The sequence below is a fragment of the Rhinolophus ferrumequinum genome, chromosome 6 (assembly GCF_004115265.2).
Source record: "Rhinolophus ferrumequinum isolate MPI-CBG mRhiFer1 chromosome 6, mRhiFer1_v1.p, whole genome shotgun sequence".
NCBI classification, from domain to species: domain Eukaryota; kingdom Metazoa; phylum Chordata; class Mammalia; order Chiroptera; family Rhinolophidae; genus Rhinolophus; species Rhinolophus ferrumequinum.
In genome coordinates this window covers 70,481,159-70,503,167 of record NC_046289.1, presented here as the reverse complement: position 1 = coordinate 70,503,167, position 22,009 = coordinate 70,481,159, and the positions used below count along the sequence as shown (strand labels likewise).

Sequence of the window (22,009 nt, the reverse complement as noted above, 5' to 3'; positions counted from 1 at the left end):
GATGACCATCAGCTGTAACCAGTTAGCCATTAGCCACTAATATAACTGCTGTGGCTACACTAGCAAGCACAAATTGCAGCTAACAAGTATGGTTAGCAAGCAGATTTTGGATTGCAGATCATATTGATCCTACTTCCTGTGTCTCCCCCGGCCGCCAGCGAGACTGGGGTACAGAAAGACTCCTTGTTAGGATACTGGCAGATATTTTCTTTTGTGTCATGACCAGCCGCCATCGAGAATATAGTGGTATGACTCCCCTGTCTATGGCTCCATTGGTGTTCCTTTTCAGCCTCACCATATTCTTTGTCCACCAGCCAAGAGCGGGACCAGAGACCCTGCATTACACTTTTCCTGTAAGGACCAAGTCTTGCATTGAGTAGTCTTACGTGAATTGCCTCTGAGAAGGGGCATCTGACCTGGCCATTCTGACTCATTCTCCCAGGAAGTTGAATCTTGTGTTGGGTGAGACCATGACAGCAGACTCTTCAAGGAGAGTCACCTCATGGGGACACCTGAACATTGTCCATTTGGCCATTCTGCCTTGGCTCCTGTCCTTGCTGAGGTTGAGTTAATCAGCCGATCACTAGGTTTTGATAATGACCCCTTTTGCAAAGAGGCCTTTTCTGCCTACCAGAGCCAGAGTCGGTCTCTATTACTCCATTACTCGAAGAACCATACTGGTATCAGAAGTATACGTAAATAAAACCGAACTCCCAAGGCAGCATGGAACCACTCATCTTTACCACACAACTGCTAGAGTACATAGCCTTGCCTCCTATGTTTACAGAAGCATCCAAGTTATTTATTCCACTACTTGTTATCCTTCGGCACTCTTCCACTCTCATAGGGTGAAGGTGTCCAAAGCCAATACCTGCTTCATCTTTGACTCCAGCTGGATGTTTTACCACGCCTCTTACCTCTTCCTTACCACAGGTTCAATTCTGTTTGGAATGTTCAATCCATTCAGCTAAAGGCTCCGTCTGATGGAATGTGTACTTAATTTTCCCAAAGACGAATTTTACATGGTGTCAAAGCTGACAGCCCCTGGGAAGGGCTCAGGCTATGGCTCTCATTTGAGGACTAATGCCACAAACCTCAAGTCCAAGGGGCTCATATAGGATGCCTTACTTTCCCTGCTCATTCGAAAGAAGTTCTGGAGCTCTTCATTTAAAATGCACCTGGAGAGGAAGACTATCTGCCTCGCGACACATAATCATAACTGGAGCAGAACTGCCACCAGCCCAAGTTGAGGATATGTTTTATCCATGACCTAATCATCACCAGTGAGGAATGCTGGCCAATCAGACGGTGAAATTAGAGGTGCTATTGTGGGGTTATTCCAAAGTTCCAGCATCCCGTGGCGTGGCAAAGAGCAGGTCCACTCTCTCAGGTAAGGACCCCATACTGTTCTGCCATTATATCCTCAGGCCTTGCTGGAGCTCAGCCGAATATTATTTATGGAGCTGTTTTGATGTTATTAGAACTGTAAAGGCCTAATTCACAAAGACTGAAGATTTTGCCAAAAAAACCATTAATAAATTAATCACCTCATTTGTCAGAGTGGTTCTTGCAATGCCTCAGGTGACATTTATTTGTGGAGAGCACCCATCTCTTATATTAAACCAATTCCACCCTCCAAAAAAAGCCTGGAGTATAATACTACAGTGTATAATCAGACGTGGGTGGAGGAATCCTTCAGGAATGGAGGCAGTCCAGTGCCTGACGTGACTTGTAGTGTCAAGGGCAGTGACAAGCAGTATTGGTGGAGGGAAGGAAGGGACACTTAAATTTCTTGCTACCTTGTGAGAGAGAAATACTGGCCACTGGGTGAAATGCAGGACCAGCTCAGAGATGACTCTGGACTCACTTCATGGTGTTGATAGGTTTCGGGTCAAAGTTGCCGTCTGCATCCACTGAAATCTGTTTCTCCAACGTGGCCGAGAGTCTGGTATCTAGATAATCTGGTGGCAAGGCCCCCGCTATAGCACTGAGACAAGGCAGGGCCATTCGGAAAAGATCTGGGTCATACTTCTGTGAGGAAAAGCAAAGACCATGTTAGTACAGAAACCAGAACCACGGCCACCCAGCAGAACCATTCATCAATTAGCTGAACAAAAAAAAATGCGTTCACTTGTCGAGGTTAACCAACGTGGGGAACATGTGAGCCCTTTGACACATTCTGCTGGACACTGAGGGACCCCTGGAGGATGACATGATAATCTGTAAAGCCCTCAAGCCACCATTTGCGTTAAGTTGAAAAACGGTCAATCAAGGTTTAAATCAATCTCCTAAATAGTTAATTTCAAGAATATCTAAGGGTTAACTTGGTTCTCACTAGGCCAGAAATGTCTGTAAACTTATCTGCTATAGATGCTTATAGAAACTGACCCAACCTGTGACTGGAGAGGACATAAGAAACTTTGCCAGGCCCCTCATATGTTGACATCATCAGCAGACTGCTCAGTATCACATCCATTCTCTCTTGAATCTGGCCAGGAAGGCATTTCAGCCACCTCACATGGGGTTAGGGACAGTTTTTGATCTGCTTATACTAGACCAAAGGAATACGGGAATAACGACAGTTTAAATGCAGGTGAGTAAGCTATACACATGCTCTAGGCTTCTATAAGAAAACCAGATCTCCTCATTTTCAACCTTTACAGCTGATGACCTCAAAACTCTAAACAAACTGGGTTACGGGAAGTGAAGGCAAGTCTGAGGGTTGAAGCTGTATTTCAATCAGACGGTCCATGAAGCCTCTGGGTTCAAGGGCCGTCAGTTCTCCCTCCACCTCCTCCTCACACAGGTGGCCGCGAAGAATCTCCCCGACGGTAGCTTCGAGTCTTTTGGATACCCCACATCCCAGCATCAGAGATGTCAGGACTTGTGCTCCAGGCTTGACCTTGGTGAAGGCTAGCTAACAGGGGCCACACAATGGCAGGAAGAAAGGAATGGTGGCAGGGGAAGTCGTCAAGACTGAAACCAGGAAACAGTTTTGTAATTTACTGGGGTTGTCGCTCTTCCCTGGATTAGCTTTGTGCGTCTGGCAAGTTATTCCACTGCTCTGAGACTTTTCCTCACCTGTAAAATGAGAATCAGAGTAGTTCCTATTTCAGGGAGTTGGAGTAAGGATGAATGTGATATACCTGTGAGGTAGTTAGCACAGTTCCAGCACACGGTATAGGCTGACTAGAGATTAGCTATCATTATCTGTAGGTGCTTGGGTCACTTTTTGTTCAAGAAACACTGCCATTACCTTATGGGAGAGGGAGTCAAAAATCCCCCAGAAGAGCTTCTCTGTCAGGTGCAGTTCTTCCCCTACAGCAAGACCGTAGCTCCCCCACCCTGAAGGCAGACAGTAATACTTCCAGCACTGTTCATAGTGATTCGTCAGAAGCTGGGCGGTTCCGAGCAGGATTCCACCAGGGGCGTGGGGTAGAGAAGGTCCACAGGCACCAGCAACACACAGGGAAGAATAAAACATCACGCGAGTGAAACCAACATTAGAAACAGTTAGGATGTCTACAGAGAGGCCCTCACATACCAGTGGGAATGGTCTGCTTTCCTGCCTAATGGACTCCAGCCTAATTCATTCTTGTGCCTCCTAATGTGCCCTTTGCAGTTATTAGGAAATGGAGAGAAACTATTTCTACTCCAAATGAGAAAATGCTGCCCTCTGAGAGTTGTCACAGTGTGCTGTTGCAGGCAGTTGGGGTAGGGGAAGCGTTTCTTCTGAGACCTTTGCATATAAATCTGGAAGATCCTGGGTAAGGCTGATATGTGGAGGGGATGGCGGGTAGCTTATTGTGGGGCTGAAGATTTTGTCTACATTGATTAATGCCCATGGCTTCCTTTCCTTTCTCTTGAGCCTTGGGATGGCCCAGCCATGCTACAGCAGTTCCACTTATGGCCAGTAGAGGGTAGAAGTGAACAGTCAATGTTCCCATCCCAGCAGGTAGGATCCATATCTAAGAAAAAGCCCTGCTGATGTAACGGGTAAAAAAAAGTGAGCTTATTGAGGACTATCTATGATGCCTCTTCAGGAACCAGAATCCAGCTCACAGAACAGGCCTGCCAAGGAAGCAACACCTGTGAACACTGTGGTTTTCAGCTACAGTACCTTGTAAGATTAGAACTGGGACCATTAGGGCTAGAGAGACAAATGAGCCCTTGGAGGGCTGTGGAATCCCTGACAACATACAAGCTGTTTTCTGACTGGTATATAGAAACAGGATTGAACTAAAGGCTTCTGGGAATTCTGTTTATCCCAGTAAAATGCTTCTTCAAATCCTTGCTTGGACTATTTCTGAAAAGAAGGAAAAATTCTGTTAAAATCACTAGGCAGAATTTTCAGGTGTGGCTGGCCAGGGCTGACACTTTTGAATATGCAAATATGTCCGGTGCTTCAGAGGTAAAAGATTGAAAAAAAGAAACACTGCCCTCTTGTGTGGGCAGCTGATTTTGGTGCCTTCCCACCCAGGCCCAGCTGCTTGCAGTGCTAGTGTAAAATGTTTGTAATTTATGAGAAAATCAGGAAGGAAGCAACAAAAAACCAGAGGGCTCTATGGCCTTTCTTTTCAATAATGAAGCGAACAAAACAAAACAAAACCAAAAAAGAAGATCTGTTACAGAAGAGGAAAAAAAGCATAAAACAGTATGAAATAGAAAAGGGACATTTTAGTTTCTGTACTTACGTGAATAATCACAGGGCTGTCAAAGCTTTTTGAGACTGAAAATGTTCTGAAAACCTAATTAGGGTGGGAAGGCACAAAATCCAAGTCCCCTCACTAACCTCTGCTAAAAAACAAACAGTTGGGGGATAAGCAATTAAAGAAAATTGGAGCAGCTAATGAATCCAGAGAATCTAGTCTCTTCAACCTGGACACTCAAGAAGGAGTTTGATTTTGTGTAGGTCTCAACACAAAGGAGTAAAACCCATTTAACATGTAATTTGCTCCCCAAATTGTGAAGACATCACATTTTGCAGGCAAATTTCCTGTGTCATGGACTGCATTTGTCTAGCAACAGACAGGTTTACCTTAAGAGGCATTTTGCAGTATTCGTTGAGTTGGGGTACATCAAAAACAAGACGTCGTAGGAGCTGCTGTAACATGGAAGGCCTCAAGTGACTGCAGTGTGGAAGAAGAAAACCAGAAGGAAGGAATGAAACACAAACAAACAAACAAACACAACGAAACCCAACCGGAACGAAATAAAATAAGAAAGAAACACTCAGCAATAACCGTAAGTTAGAACTAAGCCTCAAAGCAATTAGTTCCTAAAATACAAGATCTTGGGTAAACCACAGTCAGTTACAAAACACTTTAAAGACTGATTATAGTTAAAATATAGAAAGAGGGACACATGGCTAATGAACTGAGGTGTCTAAGGTTAAATTCTAGTCCCCAGGTGACAATATATTTTAGGGTCCATGCACATTCAAAATATTGCCACTGATTGTGTGCAAAGAATGTCACAGAGAGAAGGGGCAGGTGCTTTATGGCATCTCTCAGGACTGACCTTCTCCTTGAACCCTGCAAAGGGAGAAGCTAGTGTTGACCAGCTGCATAGGTGGAATCTGAGGCCACCTACTGGTGTGATCTGAAGGGAACTTTTAAGGCCCCCTGAGTTACTATCTGATCCCTGAAATTCTCATTATTGGAACCATTTCTTGGGTTAAAAAGAAAACTCCTTTAAAAGGCAAGTGCATTAACTAATTAGAGAACGATTTATACAATCATCGAAGTGCTCATGCCTTATTTGGTGCAAGTAAATTCTGTGATAGAAAAGGGAGAAATAAGCAACATTGATTTAGCCTTTATTTTTAGATTGCCACACTTTTAAAATCTTTATTTTTATGATTAAAAAATATTTTTTAGTTATAGTTGACATACAATATTATATTAATTTCAGGTGTACAACATAGTGGTTAGACATTTATATACCTTTCGAAGTGATCCCCAATAAGTCTAGTACCCACCTGACACCATACATAGTAATTACAATATTATTGACTATATTCCCTGCGCTGTACTTTACAGCCTCAGGACTGTGTTTGTAACTGACAATTTGTACTTCTTATTCCCTTTCACCTTTTTTGCCCATCCCCTCAAACTCCCCATCTGGCGACCATCAGTTTGTTCTCTGTGTTTGAGTTTGTTTCTGTTTTGTTTGTTCATTTATTTTGGTTTTTAGATTCCACATTTAAGTGAGACCATATGGCATTTGCCTTTCTCTGACTTAGTTCACTTAGCAAAATACCCTCTAGGTCCATCCATGTTGTTGCAAATTAGATCGCCAGACTTTTTAAAAACCTAGTGGAACCTCTGGATCCTCTCCAGAGAAAAGTGCACATATGCAACACACACAATTTGGCGTGTCAGTTCAGTTCATGAACGCCTGAATTCCTCCACAGATGCCTAAGGAGCCATGGAGTCAAAACTTATACGTTTGAGGTTAAAGCTTATACGTTTGAGGAATGCCAAGAAAGAAAACCTTGGAGGCATCTACAACGAGGAGGATGGACATCAATGGAGACAGACAACAAATCTTAACTGTTTCACACTTTTCCTAGGGCTGGTCTTGTGATTAAAAGTCCTGGAGTGAAAAGGGTCCGTCAACCCACACAGCAAGAAAAACGGCCTTGTTGCTAACTCTAATCATTGTAATGGAAAATTCCTGAACTTTTCACATTGTTGCTTAGCTTACTAATAGTACCACCTAAGACTGACTAAATTGAATAAAATCCAGGTATAAAATAAATCTCTAACTCTATTAATTCCTGACTTATGAAAACTAAATAATGACATACCTAGTTGAGTACTAGTTTGTCTGCTATATCTAGAGCTCATACGGGCCAACAGGAGTGTGGCAGCTCCCACGAGTGTAGTAACAGGGATGTTAGCTCAATTTTTGTTTTGATGTAAAAATTCTAATTTCCCCAAGGTCTGATTCCTTAAAAGCATTTGCAGCTAATACCTGTCTGTCACACCAACATGACTTTATTACTAGGAAATAGCTTAAGTTGGGAGACAGGGCTCTTTGATTGGTCTGGTTTTTAAGAGACCTGCTGAGTTCACATCGAGCAAAAGGCAGAATAAGATACGCAGCAGCTATTGATGCAGTTACCAGCCAATCTCAGAATCGATGCCGACAGGAAGGATTTCTTTGTGCATAAACTCATTATTTATTTCCTTGCCACCGTGGAGAAGAAAAGTAGAGACACGTATGCCCAAGTAACGGGGCCATTACTCTTCCTTCTGAAGTGGCAGCGTGGAAACCCTCGGGACTCTCTGGATTCCTAGGGGCCTGTAAGTGCATCTATCTAACTTTGTCTCTCTTTCGAGACCAAAAAATTCTAAAGAACTCAATTCTCTGCCAGCTATACTACTCTTGGAATGAATGCCTTTGGTAGAGATCTCAGCAAGAAGCCCCTTTTATGGGGCCTTGATGGAAGCCTCCCTCCCACCCTCCACTCCACACCCCAGGCAAATAGTGTTGTACAATGACACAGCTTGTCCCCTGTGGCATTGTTCAACAATAGCTGAAGCCTTCAGGCTTTGGACGATAGACAGACAGCAGACACAGCTTAATTTTAAATATAAAAGACCGTTGCTCTATTTGAAATACGAGTGTAAGATAGCCTTTTAGCTTGATGTTCTAAAAGGACCAATCAATTGTTTGTTTTCTAGGTAGCCCTAGCCTCTCAATACATAGTCATCTCTTGTGTGATTAGGAAACACACAAGAATCGAGTATTTGATAAGAATCGAGACCACATCCTGCTGGTCGCTGAAGGGGATGCCGGTGGGTCCTGTCTCCAGGACAACCAAAAGCAGAGGTTCTCAATCTTGGCTGCATTATGAAATCACCTTCAAGAGATAGAGGCCTGGGTCGCTTCCCCAAAGGTTCCATTTTGGAGGCTGAGGTGCGGCCTGGGCACTGCGGTATTAACTTAGTTGCTCCCCAGATGATTCTAATATGCAGCTGATGCGGGAAACCACTGGCTGAAAGGAGGAGACCCTGGTCCTGGACCAGCTGCTGAGAGCTGCTATTGAAAGAGCCTTTCTTCCTTTGACCCTGCCAGACCTGACATAGTTTCCTGAGGAGCCAAGGCTCTTGGGGTGACTTTACCCTCCGTCCTTGGTTGGCTCTGATGCCTAACTGCTGTGGTGATAACTACTGCCCTTACTTCCCCACTGGGATTGGAGATTCCTTCTTCTCTTTGCTTCCATTCTGTGAGGTCTAGAGGCGGTTGCTTTGTGTCACACTCTTAGAGTGTGGCCTCGGTGTAAAGGTCCACTCATGTAGAGGGGAAAAACCTGCTTCTGGCTCTACCGTAGGAGCTAAAACTTTAGTTCTTAATCTGAATACTTCAGGCCTGAAAGACAGTCTCACCTAGTCCACCAACCCTAAGGGCCAGAGCCTGAGCTGTACCCCACACTCCCCCACAGATATCAGAAAGAGCCTGCAGCAAATGGGGAGCACATCCTAAGAGGAGATGTTTTGGGGGAGGGCTGGTATATGGCAAAGGCCTGGAAGCTTCCTTAGACTGGGTTCACCAGTTTTTAGATTACACAATGAAATGCAGCTGGCATGGATTAATACACAGAGGTGAAGAACGTGGAGGGGGGTACTTACTTGCAAATGGCAAGCAAACATTCTTCTATGGTGTCCCTCTGAGCTTTGGTGAGGGAGCGTCCCTTGGAAAGCCTGTATATCGTCTGCAGTGTAGAATCGATCAAGGAGGTATAGTGTTCTGTCCCGGCAAAGAGAGGAGCGCATCGCGTGAGGAGCGGGAGCACCGCAGAACAGATGTACCTATTCAGTGCCAGCACAGCCTCTGTGGTGCTTAGGGAAACCTAGGAGAGGGCACGGGGGCACTGGTTAATCTTTCTGGGAAGGAGAGCAAAGCTTACCCCATGTACGGAGCTTCCATGAGCTCCCACATATCCGTGTTTCACAGCAACAGGGCAAACAACTTTGCACCTTCTCAGCAGACCAATTTCTTTTTCTCATTTTAAATGAAAAAAATCAGGTTAAAAGGAAAAATGAACAGAAAAGCAAAGGCTGGCTGGTCCTAACTCATTTCAAATGATCCATAAACATCCATTCCTCTCAAAAAAAAAACCACAACTAAACCCTTATTAAAAATCAGCTGATGAGCAGTCTAACCCGACATCCTTGAAATCTGCAAAGTCCAGCTGTCAAGCTACTACATTATTATTCCGGTTTTAGCTCTCTTTTCTCACCTGATGGACACTCGCAAGTTGTCCTCGTGCGATTTGAGATTAGTAAATGGTTATAGGCCAATTAAATTCTCAAACACGCTGGTTTTGTGAGAGTTTTGCAGAGAGACAGTGGAGCTCTGACTTCCATCCCTTAGTTTATGAGCATCATGAGCTACTGACAATCTGATAAACAACACGAGGGCAGACCTCACTACAGGGAACCTAACTCTGCATAGGAAAAAGTGCACAAGGAAACTTAGGACCTTCTCTAAAACTGCTGCAATTCTCACTCACAGTGTTCATTCAGACAGCCTAGATTCAAGGAAGGCCCCCTTAGTGACACTAAACATAGCCACAGCATATTAACTACCATCCCTAAGAACTGCAAAACTTAAAAGAAACTTTGAGATTCCCAGAGATGAATTATTATTTTCTGTGATTATCAAAGTAATTATATCTGTAACATAGTTTCTATAACTTGTGATTTGATAAACTGCTTTCTTTGAACTGTATACATTTCTAAGTGTTCTTGTTAATTGTCAAAAGTCTGTCTTCTAGAAACCTGAGTAATCATACTGAAAGACATAGCTAATCTTTCACATTTATTACCATAAGAGAGTTGTTAAAATGAGGAAGGACAAGAGCTTTGAGTCCAGTGGCTTAACAGTTTTCAAAAGAGAATGCATGAACATATGTGTGTTGAGGAACTGATTATAAAACTTCTACTGTTGTTAACGGTGCTTTGAAAAAGCATGTGATTTGGACACCGAATGCTAGAATAGCATTTCCTGTTTATCTGATCTATAAAAAGTTGAAAGCTTTGATCAGGAACCTAGGGAATGTCCAATAATTAAAAAAAATATTTTTTAATCAAGGAATTTATAGAAAAGCTGAAAACAAAATTAGCTGTGGAAGCATTGTTTTCATTGTCCAAAAGGATCACATGCCCCTAACACCTTCATGGATATACCATTTCTTAATCCCAAGCCACAGACAGGGATGGAGCTCTTATTCAGATCGGGGCTGGTACTGCTTTCCATTTTTAGGTAAGCCCATCATTTCTGAGGAACCATTCAAATGGAATCCATTGCAGGCAAGGTATTGGCTAGCTGACACCATCACAGAGCTCAGAATGCTATCTCCCTTGGACACTAGGTGGCGCCTTTGAGAAACTTTTTGACTGATCCAGAGTTATATGCCTCTGGCTTTTTCAAAACAACCGCATGCTGGCAAAATGCTTTTGGAATTAAGCTGATTTAATTTGTCTTTTCTCCTTGGACCCAGTACTCCTGGTGCACTGTTTTTCTGTTTAGTCAGGACTCGGGGCATCAGGCATCTATGCTCTTTAACTCCTGGGGCCTCCTGTCTTGATGTCTATTGATGTTGGATTATTCTACCTTACACTTGACTTCCAAAGTTGGATTTGCCCTTGGCCTCTTGTCATGCCCTGAGCTTAGACTATTCTTCCTGACGGTCAGTGCATTAAACTTACGAGCGAGGGTGGAAAGATTATTTCCAGACTATCATGCTGCCAGCCAGCTGATTTTATGAGCCACAGAGCCATAGTTCTCACGTGAGGGTGATTTTGTCCCGCAGGAAACATTTGGTGAAACCCAGAATTGGTTTGGGGGGTGGTGTTGCTGGTATCTCGTAGATAGAGGCCAGGGATGCTGCTAAACATCCTACAACGCACAGGATGGCCGCTCACAACAAGTAATGCTCAAGGTGAGAGACGTCTGAAATGATGAGAGCTGGATTGAAAATCTGAGGTCAAGTTTCCCTACATCTACTTGTAAGTGTCTGGTCAGTAAATTAAGACCTTCCATTTCTTGGTGCCTCTGTTTTCTCACTCTTTAAAGCAAGCTACTAAGATGTAATTTGTGAGTAGATAGAAAATACTCACTTCTAAATCCAATGGGACTAACTTACAATGCTAGGAAACATATTTGTTCTTATTTTAGTCACTTACTGTATCGAGAGAGGCTGAGGCTCTTAAGTCCGGTAAAAATCCGACCTCCAGCAAGTGGAGCAGGAACGTTTGATCCTTAATGCCATACACACGGTCCAAGAAGAGCACCATGGGTGCCTTGTGGTCAGGGCAGAAGTTGGCTGCCATGTCGGGCTCGTTCACCGACCCATCTGAAAGACACACAGAGAATGTCATTTCTCTATCTTTTGTATCTTCACAGTCTCAAAGGCGACAAAGAGTTTGTCTATGTCTCGTTATCCTAACAAGCCATAGGAATTTTGGAAATCATGCAATATTGTGCTGGGTCCAGCTTATACTGGCTTGGAACAGCTGGTTGCTAAAATTTTGGGAACTTTTGTGAGCCAGTTGTTAGACACGGCCATTATTAAAATGTAAAATTTACAATTAAGTACATTATATGTTAAAAGGTAATAAGTACTCAAAATTCATTACTTCTTAATTATTTTACTATAAGCCATATACTCTTGAGGTTGTTTACATCTATTGTATTTGCATGTTGGAAAGGCAATATAATGGTGTGCTATGTGTCTTCTTCTCTTTCCAACTCTGTGCTCAGTGACGTCATGTTGGTAGCTTGAAATTAACCATAGTGAGAGTATTTACACCACGCTAATGGGCAAATGCCAGGAATCAGGGCTTGATTTCCTGCTTTGTTGATGGAAGACATAAGAAAGGGAGAGAGAAAATGTAAGGCAGAATAAACTTCCATAGCCATTATATCATAAACAGCACAAAACTGAGGGAATAGTCCTCTAGTATTTTGAAATTATTATCTGAGTTAGGTGAAATTTAGATCAAATTATCCAATAATTCTAACTTTATATTAATAAAGAGGTTCAAAGATGAAGTGGGGAATAACACGAAGAAAATAAAAATTGCCTGACTTGGAGAATAAAGACAGGATTTTGAAAAAGGATAAAAAAGAAAAACAGTCTTCTTCCTACTGTTTTGTTAACATCAAATAACTAGGAAAGACAGCCCCTAAATGATGAAGCCATACTCAGAGCATATTTAAATACCGTACTTCATAAGGTACCCTGAGACCTGCAGAGATGTAGTACTACCCAGCCCAGAACCTTCTTTAGCCCGGTGACCAGTGTAAGACTTGGGTAAGCAAGGAGGGAAGGGTACCTTTACGACTGGAAGCGGTCTGCCTTTCCTCTCCTGAGCACCAGGGGGAGCTGGATCTGGACAGCCAAGGCTGGATAAACCTCTCAGACACACCTGGTGTTCTGAGGAACATTATTTTTAATGTTAATAAGAGTTTTGTGCTCAAAAAGTTTGGGAAACATTGAGTTCAACATTTATTTTCTTTACCACGTTTTCTCAGAAGCTCTATAATCTTAATAATTATGAAGTTATACATATGTGATATTTTTGAGAGTGGCATGGCCAAGATTGAGGTATAGGAGACCCCTGTTTCCATCCCCCACAAAGATCAACAATTAGACAGCTATCTGTGAACAAAAAAAGCACTGGGAGAGATCAGGAGGCCACTTAAGAAACTTCAGCAACACAGTGGAACAAAACACCTGAGAATAACCACACAAAAAAGGAAGGAAGAACAGCTTCATTTTGCCTGCATCATCCCCTGCCCCAGGCTGGCACTGCTCAGTACCAAGAGGGAACGCCTCGGCTAGAAAGAGTTCCCTCCATTGGTAAAGGAAGAGTGGGGTGAGTGATCAGCTCCTCCAGCCTTTTAGGGCACTACATGAAGGAACTGCTTTGGTTCCACCCATCCAGAGACTAGCATAGCTGAGATGTCTGAAGGTGGCTAAGGGCAAGAAAGAAGGCAGAGGCTACCTGTATCAGTCACACAGCGGGAGCCAGTGCGGTTCCCAGTGAGCTGCTCTGCAGAGGATCTCAGTAGCTTTTGCCACTGATGAAAGCAACAGCCAGCACAGCCACCATGAAACCCTGGCAGATTTCACAGGTTTTCATGTTTGCAAATGTCCAGCTGCCTGTGTCTCTCTCCATTCCCATCCCCTTTACTGCCGGAACCCAGGATTTGCAGTCGCAGGCAGCCCTGGCCTCTGCAGCTGTGTGAGTTCAAGACACCAGCCTAGACCCTGAAGTTGATACCCACTGACGTGTGTGCATTCGGGAATAGACTACCATCACCAGTCTCTATTGCCACACACACACCCTTGGTGAGACCCTGTAGCCACGGGAGTCCATACTGACAGCCAGGGCCCCATAGCTGCTTGTGGGCTCAACTTTGGCCCTGTCTCCTGCCAATGGTCCATACTGCTGGGCTCCCCAGTAGCTAGCATCTTCAGTGGTGAACATGCACCCCACTGGCCAGAGTCTTGCCACTGGCCTCCACTTCTGTGTATAGGGTGAAATTCTGAAGCCACAGGAGCAGATGCTGACAGCCAGGGTCCCTGAAGCTACTAGTGCACCCATAGGTGGCCCTGGTTCTTGCCGCTGGCCCTGGCCATTGTCATTATGTGTGTGTCTGCAATTGGCCTGGGTCACTACACAGGTACCTGCAGCTAGTCTCTGCAGCTGAGTCTGTGTATACCAGGCCCACCACCACTGCCTGCCCTGGTCCCTAGTCGCTAGACCTGGAAGCACAGCTAAGGACCCCATCAGCTCTTGCAGCCACTGTGCACTCCTGACATTCTTGCAAAAGACTACACAGTTGTCAATATTGTGGATCCCGGTGGCCTGAGTTGACAATACATCACCCCTCACCCCTGGACCCAAAGCTGCCACAAACCCCTGCAGGTGGCACCTTGCTTCACTAGATGTGGGGTGACTACATAATCCAATGTGCCCCATTCACAGGTGAAGGTCTTTCCTTGTGAAAGTCAATCCATAAAGTCTGGAATAGATGACTGCTTCTTCATGTGCAGATACCTATGCAAGGCTGCATGTATCACAAAGAATAAGGAAACAACGTCACAAAAGAAACATAATAAATTTCTAGTAACTGATCCTAAAGAAATAAAAATACATGAATTGCCCAACAATTCCAAATAATCATTCTAAAGATGCTCAGAAAGTTACAAGAGAACACAGAAAAGCAATTTAATGAAATCAGGAAAAAATATGAGAACAAAATGAGAAGTTCAACAAAGAGATAAAAATTTTAAAAACATAAAAACAAACAAATGGAAGTTTTGGAGCTGAAGAACGCAATGATTGAATTGAAGAATTCAATAGGGAACTTCAACAATATAATGGACCAAGCAGAAGAGTCAGTGAACTCAAAAACAGATCACTTGACATTATCTAGCAAGAGGAGTAAAAAGGAAAAAGAATGAAAAGGAATGAAGAAAGACTATGGGCCTAATGGGACACCATTAAGAGAAACAATCTATACATCACTGGAGTCCCAAAGGAGGAGAGGAGGAAAAGAGATAGAAAGGTTATTTAAAGAAATAAAGGCTGAGAACTTCCCAAACCTGGGGAAATAGCTGGACATCCAAGTTCATGAAGGTAATAATAGGTCATGTCAAAATGTCAATCCCAAATGATCTTCTCCAAGATACATTATTATAAAACTGTCTAAAATCAAAGACAAAGAAAGAATTTTAAAAGCAGCAAGAGAAAAAAATTTTCATACAAAGGAACCCCCCCCCACCCTCCCAAGGCTATCAGTAGACTGCTAAGCAGAAACCTTGCAGGCCAGGAGAGAGTAGGATGGTGCATTCAAAGTGAAGAAAGAAAAAACTGCCAAACAAGAATACTTTAACCAACAAAGCTGTCTTTCAGAAATGAAGGCAAGAGAAATACTTTCCCAAACAAACAAAAGCTCAGGGAAATCATCACCAGTAGACCTGCCTTACAAGATAAGCTGAAAGGAGTTCTTCAAGCTGAAATAAAAGGATGTTAATTAATAACATGAAAATACACAACACACTGGTAAAGGTAAGTATACAGTCAGATCTACAATACTCTAATACTATAAAGGAAATAACACAGATCAAGGCAGAAATAAATGAAATAGAGAATAGAAAAGCAGTAAAAATGATAAACAAAACTAAAAGTAAACTTTTTGAAAGATAAAGTTCACAAACCTTTAGCTAGACTAACCAAGGAAAAAAGAGAGACAATTTAAATAAGTAAAATTATAAATGAAAGATGTTATAACTGATATCACACAAATACAAAGGATTATAAGAGACTACTATGAACAACTATATGTCAACAAATTGGACAACCAAGAAGAAATAGTTAAATTCCTGGAAACATACAACCTACTAAGAATGAATCATGAAAAAGTAAAATCTGAGCAGACCAATAATGAGTAAGAGATTAAATCAGTAATCAAAACCCTCCCAACATGAAAAGCCTAGAACCAGATGAATTCATGGTTAAATTCCACCAAATATTTAAAGAGGAATTCATAACAATCCTTCTCAAAGTTCCAAAATTGAAGAGGGAACACTCCCAATCTCATTTGATGGGGCCAGCAATACCCTGATAGCAGAGCCAGATAAGGATACTACAAGAAAAGAAAACTACAGGCCAATGTTCCTGATGGATATTCAGTTGATCCTTCAGCAATGTAGGTGTTAAGAGTGCTCAGCTCCCCACGAATTCAAAATCCACACATAACCTTTGACTTCCCGCAAATTTAACAATAGTTGTCCCCTGGTATCTGTACGGGATTGGTTCCAGGATCCCCCACAGATACCAAAATCTGCATATACTCAACTCCTTTATATAAAATGGTATAAAACAATACTTACAGTCAGCCCTACCCATCCACAGATTTCCAACTGCAGATCAAAAATACTGTCTTTGATCTACAATTGGTTGAATCCATGGATGCAAAACCAATAGAAACAGAGGGCTGATTATATATTTATTGGAAAAAGTCCAAGTGTAAATGAACCCAGACAGTTCAAACCCATGTTGTTCAAAGGTCAACTGTACATGCAAAATTGCTTAGCAAAATACTAGCACACCAAATTCAACAGCACATTAAAAGGCTCATGCACCATGATCAAGTGGGATTCATCCCTGGAATGCGACGATGGTTCAACATACACAAGTCTATAAATGTGATATATCACACCAATAGAATGAAAGACAAAAATCACATGATCATTTAAACAGTTACAAAAAAAGCATCTGACAAAATTCAACATCCTTTCATGATGAAAACTCTCAACAAATTGGCTATAGAAAAAACATACTTTAACATATTAAAGACCATATAGAAAAACCCACAACTAATATTCTCAATGTTGAAAGATGGAAAACTTTCCCTCTAAGGTCAGGGTCAAGACCAGGGTGACTACTATTACCATTCCTATTCAACATAGTACTAGAAATCCTAGTCAGTGCAATTAGGTAAGAAAAAGAAATAAAAGTCATCCAAATTCAAAAAGAAAAAGTAAAATTATCTCTGTTTGATGACGACATGATCTTGTATATAAAAAATCCTAAAGTCTCCACCAAAAATTGTTACAACTAATAAGCAAATTCAGTAAAGTTTCAGGATTCAAAATCAACATATAAAAATCAGTTGTGTTTCTATACACTAACAATGAATTACATAAAAAAGAAATAAAGATACTTTTAGTTCCAAAAGTATCAAAACCAATAAAATATCTAGAAATAAATTTAACTAAGTAAGTGAAATATTTTACACCCAAAACTATAAGACGCTGATGAAAGAAACTGAAGAAAACATGAATAAATGGAAAGAAAACCTGTATTCATGGACCTGACAAGTTAATATTGTTTAAATGTCCATACTACCCAAAGCCATCTATAGAGTCAATGCAATCCCTACAAAATTCCAATATCATTTTTAACAGAAATAGAAAAACAATTCTAAAATTTGTATGGTATCACAAAAGACCCTGAATAGCCAAAGCAATCTTGTGAAAGAACAAAGTTGGAGGCATCACACTTCCTGATTTCAAACTATATTACAAAGCTAGAGTAATCAAAACAGTATAGTACTGGAATAAAAACAGACACAATGGATCAATGGAATAGAATTAAGAGCCCAGAAATAAACCCACATATATCCAGTCAAATAATATTTGACGAGGAAGCCAAGAATACTCAAAGGACAAAGGATAGTATCTTCAATAAATGGTGCTGGAAAAACTGATATTCATATGCAAAAGAATGAAATGAACCCCTATATTACACCATTCACAAAAATTAACTCAATAGAAGTTAAGGAAACATAAGACCTAAAACAGAAAACTCCTAGAAGAAAACACTGGGTAAGCTCCTTGACATTGGTCTTGGCAATGATTTTTTGGATATGACGTTAAGCAATACAAGCAAAAATTGACACGTGGGACTACATCAATCTTATGCAAAAATGCTTCTGCATAACAAAGGAAACAATCAACAAAACAAAGGCAACTTATGGAATAGGAGAAAATATTTGCATACCATGTATCTGACAAGGAGATAATATCCAAAATATATATGGAACTCAAACAACTCAACAGCGAAAAAGCAAATAATCTAATTAAAAGATAGGCAAAGGACCTGAATAGACATTTTCCCAAAGAAGACAGAAAAATGACCAATAAGTACACAAAATGGTGCTCAACATCACTAATCATCAGGAAATGCAAACCAAAATCACAAGGAGATCACCTCACACCTGTCAGAATGACTATTATAAGAAAGACAAACGATAACAAATGCTGGTGAGGAGGAAAAGGAAACTTTCGTGCATTATTGGTGGGACTGCAAACTGGGTGCAGCCACTATGGAAAACAGTATGGAGGTTCCTTTAAAAATTAAAAGCAGATCTACCATATGACCCAGCAATTCCACTTCTGGGTATATATCTGAAGGAAATGAAATTACTCTCTGGAGGAGATATCTGCACCGCTACGTTCATTGTGGCATTATTCACAATAGCCAAGACATAGAAACAGTCTAAGTGTCCGCTGATTAATGAATGGATAAAGGAAGTGTGATACACACACACTATGGAACATTATTCAGCCATAAAAAAGAAGGAAATCTTGCAAAAATATGGATGGAGCTTGAGGGCATTATGCTAAATGAAATACCTCAGACAGAGAAAGACAAATACTGTCATCTCACTTATATGTGGAACCTAAAAACATTGAACTTATAGAAACAGAGTAGATTGGTGGTTACCAGGGGCTGGGAGAGGTGGGAGAAATGGGAAGCTGTTGGTCAGAGAGTACAAACTTTGGTGTAAGATGAATCAGTTCTGTGGATGTAATGTGTGGCACGATGATGACCATTAACAATACTGTGTTATATACTTGAAAGTTGCTAGCAGAGTAGAACTTAAATGTTCTCACCATAAGAAGAACAACAAAAATGGTAATTATGTGAAGAATGTGTTAACTAACATTAATGTGTTAAACATTTTGCAATATTTGTGCGTACTGAATCATCACATTGTATACCTTAAACTTACATAAATATTCTATAGCAGTTATATGTCAGTAAAGCTAGAACAAAATGTGATACATTGCATAGCATTTCCAAACTTATTTGACTCCAAACCCCTTGTGCACCAATTAATATCTTCTCCAAAAATGTTCCGCAGAACACCAATTCAGGAAACACTGTAACAGTCAGAGTCATGCTATCTTTTCAATTCCTCCATCTGCCTCAGTGAAACCGCCTGGATAGCAGGTGGAGTGACACGGAGAAACTGAACGCTTCTGGGAGTGTAGAGGTTTTGCAAAATTAACATTGACTGATGCCAAATGTCACAAGTGGCATTGGGGGAAAGACTGTTTATGATCCATGGCCACCAGGCACACAGGACTGTGGCAGAAGGGAGCCTGTGTCAGGCCCTACCTGTCTGTTGCCCCAGCTGGCTGTACAATCTGGGGGACATAGCGGCGCAGGAGAAGGCAGGCCATGGTGAGAGCTTCCACTGTTCCCATCCCATTAGCCTCCTTCCAGAGCTTAGACTGTTCGGAGGACTGTGAGGGCTGGACAGTCCATATCGATGGGACGTAGGGGACGGGAGTCTGTGACACGGGAGCAGAGGAGAGAGCAGCTGGCTGGAGCCAGGAGGAGAGAACTCTTCACCAGAAAAAGGACAAGACCTTCCCCTTGCTGCCTGCCTGCCGTACTAGCCTGGAAGGAGCATGAGCTGGTGGACAGAGTCCCGACCCTGAGAGAGTGGCCCCTGGGGAGACTGCAGCACAGCCTTCAGCCGCTTCTCTTACCTTTATTCAGGGAGGGCAGTTTCAAGGGGATGCTGATGATCCCAACCAAGTCCTCGGTGGGGACGAGGGAGCGCAGGATCGACCTGATCCGGATGGCTTCCCCCTTTCCTGCCTGGATAAGCTGCAACGCAGGGGTGGAGAATAAGGTAAAGGAAACCGTCACACCCCCACGCCACCCCACCTCCAGATCTCTGCTGATGAAATGGTTCTCTTTAAGGGGTGAGTACACTCCTAAATTTCCCTAATTGCCATAGACACTTAAGGCCATGGGGAAAGAGAGGAGTTTTCTCTTGATTTTCTCAAAGTGGTGCTACCAAGGGAATAATTCATGCCAAGGAGGCATTTGATTCCTTTGCTGTGATTACAACGGTCATGCAGTCATCGTGTCACGTCTCGGCAGCATAGGGGAAGCCTGTTGGTGACTCTCAGTGTGACTGCAATACTGGGAGCTCTCAGCGGCCATGACAGAAGCCTTGACGATGTAGCTATAATTCCAGGATCAAGAATTCTGCTAACTGTAGAAAGGTTTATGAATTTCAGCTTCCTAAAAGTTTGATTAATACTGGGACCGGGGTAGGCAAGAGGGATGTAGAGAATGTCCTGGAGAATTTGAGCGTCTCGGTGGAGTTATTCTGGGATGCATAACGTGATCCCTATAGCTATGAATGGGCCACCCTGTGAGTAAGGGGGCACATCCTCCCGCACGTGGGCACAGCAGGTATGCTTCTGGGCACAGGCCCGTAGCCACTAGCTCAGGATCGAATCTACCCCCAGGACAGCTGGATGGCACGCTGGGACATGATGCTCGGAGGTCCCAGGGAAAGAATGCCTGTGCATTCACCCTGGCTGTCACCTCTCACTCCTGTGGGTAGAGGGTCAGTGATGATGGCATCTTCCCTCTCACCACCACTCACAGAGCAGGCGTCCAGGGGAGAGGTTCTGCAAAGGGTGTGTGTGTGTGTGTGTGAGATGTGATGTGAGACATGTGATGTGTGACGTGTGATGTGTGACATGTGATGTGTTGGACCCGAGGGGCAGTAAGGAAGACACTCCTTCCCAGGTGGGGCTCTGATGGCTTAGCCATCCCGTGCTGCTATCTTCCTGAGGGTAAGCAAACTGTGTAACTTGCTTTCTGCAGTGATGACAGGTGATCAGGGGAACGGATTCCCCTCCTCCCAAGGGTGTGGAACACCCTCGTAGTTCCCTGGCTCCCTTTCAAGCTTCCTTCATTTGTGTAAAGGTGCAGAAATAGAAAAATGCACCTATGCGGGTAAGGCTGCTTGTTCACAGTTGGAACTAGAATCCTAAGCATTCTGATATCTTACCAAGATTTAGACTTTCTTCTATCTGTAGTGCTTTTGATCTAGGTTCTTCCATATTGGAATAGTTTCCCTAAACGCTTGTCAATGGATTTGAAAACAGGCTAGATTGGGTATTAGGAAAGACTACGACAGACTGGAAGAAACATAAGAGTAGATGCTTTAATGCAGTTGCTAAACTACAGGTCATGACCAATGAGTGGGTTGTACAATCAAGTTAGTGGGTTGTGACTAGCACTCAAGAGCATGCAATAGATTAGTATAGAATAGAAAAAAAAATTAGAGTGCAGTATCTGTAGTAAGGGTAAATTTTGTTTCTGGTATACGAGGTGGCAAAGTAAATGATATTTCTTACCATGGTCAAAACAAATTGTTTTGGTCAAAAAGTTTGAAAGCCACTATTTTAATGGCTTTTACATTAGAATTAAAAAGTATAAGACACCCGCTATTAACTTTCAGTGACCAGATACACCACCTCATCAGCATCAGATACCACTGTTTATATCAGCTCAATCTGCATTCCAGGTGCTTTTGGGAGATGCTCTGGAATAATCCAAATGCAGTGAGCACTGCAGAGCGAGGCAGGCAGGCGCCAGAGCCCTGAATGAGCAAATCAAGCAGTTTTTTACAAAATAATTACCAAGTATTATTTTTTTTTAATTTAAAAGACTATCTTTTCTGTTTTATGTAAAAAGCAGTTATTTCCTTTCACTTACGATGTGAAGCCTTATGTGAAATAAGGTCACTCACAACTCCCAGCAGAGGAGAAAAAGGGAAGAGGAAGAACACAACTTTTTAGGTCAATACTGGAAGTCTGAGAAGACATCCCATAAAAATACACGCATTCTTTTCAGTATGGCTGCAAAGCTTCCCACTGGGAAATAATCAAACACGAACCATGGGAAGAGACTACTTTTTGGTACCTAACGCCATGGTCATCAAGAAAAAAGGATTTTCCATGTGGAGTAGCCTGATGGCCATAACCAAGTTGGTCACATTTTGACCAAATTGAGGCATAGGGGTCACAATTTTGGGGGGACTTTGAAACAGAATATGTGCCCAACTGGTACCACAGAGAAATCACATAATACAGGGATTTGCCTAGGAGTTATTCCTTAGCCCTACTTCAGGCACATCAGGAGAAGGCCGGGTTCCTTGGAAAGGACAATAACGCTGGGAAACATAGAAGACAGAAGGAAAAGAGGAAGACCAGATACGAGATGGACTGCTTTCGTAAAAGACGCCATAGGCAGGAGTCTACAGGAGCTGAGCCGGGCTCTGTGTACGTCACTCAGTCAGAAGGGCTCCAGGAATTGGA

At 42.4% G+C, this 22,009-nt stretch overlaps 1 protein-coding gene across 1 annotated transcript in view; it reads right to left on the bottom strand.

The window, feature by feature from the left end:
- Nucleotides 1-22,009, bottom strand: part of RYR3 (ryanodine receptor 3) — a 479,789-nt gene that overhangs the window by 96,297 nt on the left and 361,483 nt on the right. Inside the window, exons 46-51 of the mRNA XM_033107698.1 lie at nucleotides 19,373-19,493; nucleotides 11,199-11,368; nucleotides 8,640-8,860; nucleotides 5,039-5,129; nucleotides 3,257-3,397; nucleotides 1,868-2,031 (exon numbers count right to left, since the gene is read on the bottom strand). Coding sequence (XP_032963589.1) covers nucleotides 1,868-2,031; nucleotides 3,257-3,397; nucleotides 5,039-5,129; nucleotides 8,640-8,860; nucleotides 11,199-11,368; nucleotides 19,373-19,493 — 908 coding nt within the window. The remainder of the gene's footprint in view (nucleotides 1-1,867; nucleotides 2,032-3,256; nucleotides 3,398-5,038; nucleotides 5,130-8,639; nucleotides 8,861-11,198; nucleotides 11,369-19,372; nucleotides 19,494-22,009) is intronic.